Source organism: Xiphias gladius, chromosome 10 (genome assembly GCF_016859285.1).
Source record: "Xiphias gladius isolate SHS-SW01 ecotype Sanya breed wild chromosome 10, ASM1685928v1, whole genome shotgun sequence".
NCBI lineage: Eukaryota > Metazoa > Chordata > Actinopteri > Istiophoriformes > Xiphiidae > Xiphias > Xiphias gladius.
Genome location: NC_053409.1, coordinates 750,864 through 758,172, shown reverse-complemented (window position 1 = coordinate 758,172; position 7,309 = coordinate 750,864). Strand labels below are relative to the sequence as shown.

General features: G+C 39.5%; 1 protein-coding gene across 1 annotated transcript; it reads left to right on the top strand.

Moving 5' to 3' along the window:
• The first annotated feature begins 1,363 nt into the window (after positions 1–1,363).
• Positions 1,364–4,570, top strand: LOC120794985 (cytochrome c oxidase subunit 8A, mitochondrial). Its single transcript, XM_040136409.1, has 2 exons — positions 1,364–1,549; positions 4,210–4,570. Exons 1-2 carry the CDS (start codon positions 1,433–1,435, stop codon positions 4,303–4,305), a joined length of 213 nt encoding a protein of 70 aa, XP_039992343.1. The 5' UTR covers positions 1,364–1,432; the 3' UTR covers positions 4,306–4,570.
• The last annotated feature ends 2,739 nt before the right edge of the window (positions 4,571–7,309 follow it).

Here is a 7,309-nt window from a genome sequence, read left to right as displayed (position 1 = left end):
AGGACTTTTCACTTCACCGAGGGTAAATACCGTGGGCAACAACCACACTGGATTACCAGCTCTCAAAGGCCAAAGGCTCCAGACTCACTCTGTGGCAATTAGTTTGCTTAATAAATGCAAATTGTGACGGACAGGGCCTTAAGGTGACTGCATTTTGTTCTTATCTTGAGGTCCTATTTTATAGAGAGGATTTATGTCAAAATCTAGTTTGAAAGAATAATTACACCCCCAAACAATTCTTTGAGTAGTAAACTTTTTACCACTGCTATTTCTACCATACGATTACTGCTTCTTACTCATCACACATAGAATAAAAAGTTACTGGTAATTTAGTCAGCAGTTGAACACAGCCAGCAGTTGCTGGCTGAAGTTTTCGCTTCAAAGTCTGTCTCTCTGCTCCACCAAGTCAATGAAACCAGCTGAAGGAGATCTAGCTGACACATCAGAGGCAATAGAATCTGAGTAGGAGAGCTGACCTGCCAACAGCTTGAATAATTAGTGTTTCCAGTCATTAATGATCCTTTTTTCATGTGGCATTTGAACTGTTACTTTGCCAGAACAGTGGCTCTGATCTGTGACCTCTAAAAAGGCCTCTGGTTCTAATTTACCCTGGCTTATAACCTTAACGCAAGCCTTCGAAGCTGCCGCCAGACACAAAAAGAGATTTATTCCTCTTCTATAAACATGAGACATCTGATAACTGTGCTATATAGACGGGTGTCCGTGTGGCTTCATCAGCGAGATCTGTGCACAGGCAGGGGGCCGAAAAACAACCCAAAATGACTGAATGCTTTTGAGGCCATCAACATGAAAAGTTATTTTTGTGCCTAAAAATGCAGAAAATGCAAAAGTAATGGATGGGAAGTGGTCATTATACCATGAGGAGGAAACCTGGCTGCCTATTAGCTCAGACTGCAGAATAAGCTGGCTGGTCAGAGCCATTTACCATTTGGACATTCGACCCCTTGAAAACGACCTGAAACTTCGAAATCGAAGCACAGTCTGATTTTTAACAAGATCCTGCCTACTCTGATTGAAGTGGTCTTGTAACTATATAGAGCATTGCTGTCAACGAACAAGTTGGATGTGAAATATGTGACACTATTCGTATTGTCTTTTTAAATTGAACTGCAGTAGTGGAGTAACTATTCTGTATCCTGTAACTAAACACTGTGCAGAAGTATTATTAGCAAAATGTACTTAACGTATTAAAGTTAAAGCAACCGTTCTGCAGTAAAATGGTGCCTGTGACTAATATACATATTCTTATTCATTAACATCATCATCCAGGACAGCAGGTGGCGCTGTGCGACTGGCTAGTGATCTTCGATGAGGAAAAGCGGAGAAATGACCTTTGCATCGAAGCACTTCCTCTTCACGCCATAGCAGCTCCTTCAGTCAAGAAGACATCTCTTCACCGTAGCGGATAAACATGCCGGGGCTACTGAGGACCATCGCTAGCCGTGCCGCTCCGGCTCTGCGGCCACACGCCGTCACTCAGAGAGCTAATATCTACACCAGACCGGCCAAGGAGAAAATCGGCCCGGTTGTAAGTCTACTGTCATCGCTAAACCACTTTGGCCTCATGCTGACTGAATGACTAGCTAGCAGCTAACCTATTGATTGTCCTTGGCTGACGAGGTCAAAACCGATATCTGCAAAGTCAGTGGGCAGCGTTAAGGCATGTGTTTTGTTTTAAAAGCCAATGTATCGCATTAACCCCCCTAACTGAATTTAAATAGCTGCGTGTCCGGCAAAGTATTTTAAGTCGCCGCTTACTTGTTTCTTATTGATCGTTTTACTTCCTCCAGTAGGTAGGCCCAAGCTAACACGGTTATATTAGCCATCCTGTCTCCTACCGCGCTGTCTGATACGAAAGTAACGCAGTGTCTAAATGTAAATTGTTTTCTTTTAACTTCACCGTAATTAATTTACGGTCAGTTGTCAGTTTATTAGGTCCACTTCGCGGCTGTGGCTCAGGAGAGCGGGTCTTCCATTAACCGGAAGGTCGGTGGTTCGATCCCCGGCTATTCCAGCATGTCGAAGTGTCCTTGGGCAAGATACTGAGCTCCAAATTGCCCCCGATGTATCATCGCTGTATGAATGTTTGAATGGGTGAATGTGGCAGTAGTGTGAAGCGCTATATTAGTGCAGTCCATTTACCATTTACTTGGCTAAAACTAATGCTAATCTAATAATCCAACGGCCCTGCAATCTGTTTTTGTAGAAAGTGATCTGAGAGGTGTTGATTTAATGTGGCTACTCGCATGAAAGTGGAAGCCTCCGGTGTTGACAGTGATTGCATCACCAGGGTCTTTAAATGAACTCAAACGCCAAGCTCCTATGGTGCAGAAAGCACTTAGATGTATTGTACATTTTTATCCCCAGTTGCTTCAATAAAATTTACTGTAATCGCTACATTCAGGTGGGTATCAGTTGAGTAACATTTGAAGCCTGATTACTGGTTTGTCATTGTAAATGTAAATTGCAGTAGCCTCTTGTTTGCTATCATGCAGTTAGCCAGGGTAGCATGGAGATCAATGGGGAAACGAGCCACAATTACCTTTGAGCCTCTGAAAATAAGGGACTATGTGTAAATATATGTATGTGTGTGGGTGTGTGTGTGTGAGAGACAAATTAAAGGAAAATAAACTAAAGTGTTTTAGTAATATGATGTTCCACAACGAGCCCCGACAACCTCAAGCCAGATTTTTCCTTTAATTTGTCACCTCTCTGGGTGTTTTGACAGTTTAATTCAGCTGCATAGTGAAATGCTGCACTGTGGTTGTAAAGGAAAGCAGAACTGCACAGTTGCACAAGAGAAAAAGCATTGGCATTTCATTGGCTTTTTTTTTTTTAACCTATACCGATCCTTTAGAATATGTCCGGATTGGCTTCAAGACCGATCCTTGGGATCAAATCAGGACACCTCTATCTGCCAGTTATGGATTGTTGTTAACATTGGTTTGAGTTCATAATAGGAGGTTACATAAAATGTAGGACTGCAGCCAATGATTGTTTTCATTATAGATTTATCTTAATTATTTTTGATAAATATTTAACTATTAGGTCTATAAAAAGTAAAAAAAAAAAAAAAGTAGTGAAAATTGTCCATCTTGGCTATCTGGAGTTAATGGTGACATCTTCATATGTTTTGCCTTGTTTGACCAAACAGTCCAAAACCCAGTGGTATTCAGTTTACAGTGATGTAAAGCGGAGCAGTGAATCCTCACTCTGGAGAAACTAAAAGCAAGAGAATGTTGAGACGTTTTGCTCAATAGATAACCTAAACCGTTTATCAGTTATCAAAACTGGCAGTACATTTTCTGTCAATTGGTTGATTGACTAATCCTTTCAGTACTACAAAATATATGTAACAAAATACATGAATACACCTTGTACAAAACAATAATTGATAAAAAGAATCAGGGTTTTCAGTAAGAGCGATCCTTTTTGCAGCAGGAGACAGGTCGTATGGTCAAGGATCCTTTTTTCATGGATTTTATTTGATGGGAAGCTGTGGAGGAGGTAGAGCAGGTCGTCCACTTACAGGAAGGTTGGTGGTTTGATCCCCAGCTCCTCCAGTTCATCAAAGTGTCCATGGGCAAGATACTGAACCCCAAACTGCCCCCGATGGCAAAGTCATCAGGAGGTGTGTGTGTGTGTGTGTGTGTGTGTGTGTGTGTGTGTGTGTGTGTGTGTGTGTAAAAATGGGTGTAGAGCACTTTGAGTCTTGATAAGACTACAAAAGCGCTGTGTAAGTGCAGTCCATTTACCATTTAAAAAGGCTGAAATTTCAGAGGTTAAATTGTAACTAAAATCCTCTGTTTCCAGTCTAAAAAAACAAACTACACATGCAGTGTATCGAGTAATGTGTTGCTTCATCTGCTATGAGAGGATACAAGGCTACATACAACTGCATACGAGGCTAAATGGCATCGTGTCACTATCATACACAGCTACGATGAAAAGATTTTGGGAGGGTGTCCGAATACAGTCTCTGCGTGGGAAACAGAGGGAGAAGGGACTAGATTGTTGCTCCCAAAAACCCGATATGGGCACTGATTTCAAACTTGTGCCAACAGTTTAAGAACAGCCTTTGGCATACTTAACACAATGTGATCAATGGATCTTGTTTTATGTAGCGGTGAAGATGCTGATTGGCTGTCAGATGACTGAATGCTCTCCATCTCTCTGTCTGTTGTCCAGGAAACTGCCATTGGAATTGGCATGTTCTCCCTGGCCATCCTGGGACCATCTGGATGGATCCTGGCCCACTTGGAGGACTACAAGAGGAAAGAGTAAAACTGGACATTTTAACAGTGTGATGCCTGGTGTATCCAACCTCCTGTCTCCAGTGACAACCTGGGACCATAACTATTACTTTGTGCTGCAGAGAAGAATATAGAACAAGTTTTACCCTCATTCTTCTACCTCTCTGACAGTTCCACTCCACAACTCAGATACAAACCAACTGTTCAGAAAAAACACTTCATCTAATACACTGCAAATTGAATTGTATATGTTCTCTCATAAAGGAGAATGTTACAAGATAAAATTTTAAACACAACTCTGTTGCTTGTTATGTGTGTATTTTGTCTGCTGTGGATCAGGTTTCTAGGATCCAATGGTTGTCAGGAGAGCTCAGAAAAATGCCTGTTGACGGAAAAGAAAAGGAGAACATAGGGCAAAGATTAGCTGATAATTCTGCAGGTTAACGACACACTCAATGTCCCAATGTAAAGATAATCCATTACAAGTTAAAGTCCTTTCAAAATTCACTGTACAGGATGTTATCATTAAATAATAAGTATCAAAAGTAATCATTAAATGGCCTCTTCCAGGGTGGTTCAAGCATTCTAATGGTGTAACTGGTCAAGGTGGTCTTTATAAGTACGTTATACACTGTGTGGTTGTTTAATCTGTGACAGGGCATCAGATAAACTTATTTTGTTTGTAAACCATCAATCTAGAATGTAACTTGTGATGGTTTTCAAAATGTATTGTAATAATTAAGTACAAGTACCTTGAATTAAATCCAGGTACACCAAGTAAATGTACTTACTATTTTTACTTCTCACAACTCCCAATCAGTACAAGATAGCTTAGTATCTTTACATACATGTTCTATTTTGGGGTCTCTCTTTTAAAATCAGATTTAGGGTTGGGCTATATGACTTTACCTGGATATGATATAAAATTGTCAGTGTTCAGAGATTGTGGCATACTTTGTTTGGGTTGTAGTGGTTATTTGTCAATAATCAAAATCAAACCTAAAATCAAAAGGCCCCTGATGCACCATAAGGATGTCATGAATGCAGGCCATAGAAGTCCATTGTCCAAACTCTTTCTGTTTTCTTGAGGTTTCTTTAACTATTGCGAGCAAGCAAACAAAAGAACTAAGAAGCCGTGGCTCATGTTGCGTCTCGTTCTGGTAAAAACAACAGAGACCCTCCCAGATGCATGCTGGCCCTTTACCTGTCTGTCTACAGTATAAAAACCTGAGGTGGCCGTACTCCTCCTATAATCTTACTAAAAAAAAACAAAAGTAAACCAAAAAACTAGCAAAAGAAACCTTCAAATATATTTGGTCTAATTAAAGCAAGATTCTAGAGTAATCAAAGAAATTGTAATAGTTATTAATTAAGCAAACAAAATCTCCTACATGGGTTATTGTCTGGTTATTTTACACATAAACAGTGTCATTGATTTTCCAGAAAACTACTACATGACTGTACACGACAATGTACAGTATATTAACATCACAAAATAAAATTAAATATACCTTAATAGAGAATTTTATCCACATTGCCGACTCCCATTCAGATGTTGTGATACCCTTAGGAGCTTAACAAGACAGTTAAGAACTGCACTTAATTTTGTCATTAATAGACTGTTTTCACTGCAAACATCACAGCACATGGAATAAAATGAACAATGGCCGAGTTCAGTTTAAGTGTCCGGGTATTGTGGATGCTGGTTCATGTGACACGTGAATAAAACACAGCCAGTGTTATAAGTAACACCATGATTTTCCTGCTATGACAAGTCAAAATGTGTGCTGTGAAAAGGTGAAATTAAAAATTTACTGCATGTGTATACACCCACGCAGCTGTTGTCAGTTATCCTGGCTGATTAGCCCATTATTCAGGTTAACACAATAGCTAAAATGCTGCTGTTCAAAAGGTCCAAGAATCTGATTTATTTGGGAGTGATGCAAATAAGAGTGCTCTGATCCTTGAAAACTTATTCAGAGTCAGGTTAGCAAGATCTATTTAGGAAAATAGTATATTTAGTAGACAGAAAATTTGACAAGGAAAAAAAGATCATGTTATGCACATTGAAAAAATGTAATTTCTTCGACTTTCAAAGGGAGGCATGTTTGGGAGACATTGTTCTAAACCTTTAAGGAATGTTGGTACGCTTTTAGAGGAGACTTCACAAAGAAAAAGGATCAGTCTTGTTTATCAGCATGGGACCAGGTGGTTGATACAAGCTATAATGCATGTAGGCTACAGTATGATGCAGTAAATGAGGACTGAATGCCTTTATGTAGATTTTGGCACTTGAAAGCATTTCTAGGGCACATTTTATGTTGGTCTTATTAAAATGTAGGCACATCCAGTATGATCCTGATCAACTGTCTTTGTGCCAATGTACTGGTGTTTAAACAGTTAATCTGTTAGTCCTTATTAATATACACATTGGAGTGTCTGGATGTTCCATCATCTAATTATGATCTTCTGCTCTATTCTTGAGTAATTGTCTTCACAAGGTTACAGAAACTAGAAAATGAACCAAACCTGGCTACTGGTCCTATTTTGTCCTAGATTAATGTCTCCACTCAGTGATCACACAATGACCGAGATCTTAGACGTCCTAATCATTTCAGATGTACCAAAGATTGGCTGCTGGAGAGGTGCCAAACTGATAATGTGCACTGGTATCCCCTTTTTTCAAATATCACGTTTCCCCCTCTCAATGAGGACTTTTCACGCAGCCTTTGAGTGGGGCCCTATGGAACAATTATAAAAACTTTTGATTCAATTCAGGTCAATTCCATTTTATTTTTATTGCGCCAAATCATACAGTTAGGTCCATAAGTATTTGAACAGTGACACAATTTTAGTAATTTTGCCTCTGTACACTACCACAATGGATTCGTTCTAAATCCATCGACATGTGATTGAAGTGTAGACTTTCAGCTTTAATTCAAGGGGTTTAAATTAAATACTAAATTAACTGTTAAGTAATTAAAGTCATTTTTACGAACAGTCCCTCATTTTCAGAGGCTCAAAAGTATTTGGAC

Bases quoted from the DNA above. Each gene is read 5' to 3' on its own strand.
- LOC120794985 (XM_040136409.1), top strand. From the start codon at position 1,433: ATGCCGGGGCTACTGAGGACCATCGCTAGCCGTGCCGCTCCGGCTCTG. The intron at 1,550-4,209 runs GTAAGTCTACTG...TCTGTTGTCCAG, and splicing joins AGGAGAAAATCGGCCCGGTT to GAAACTGCCATTGGAATTGG.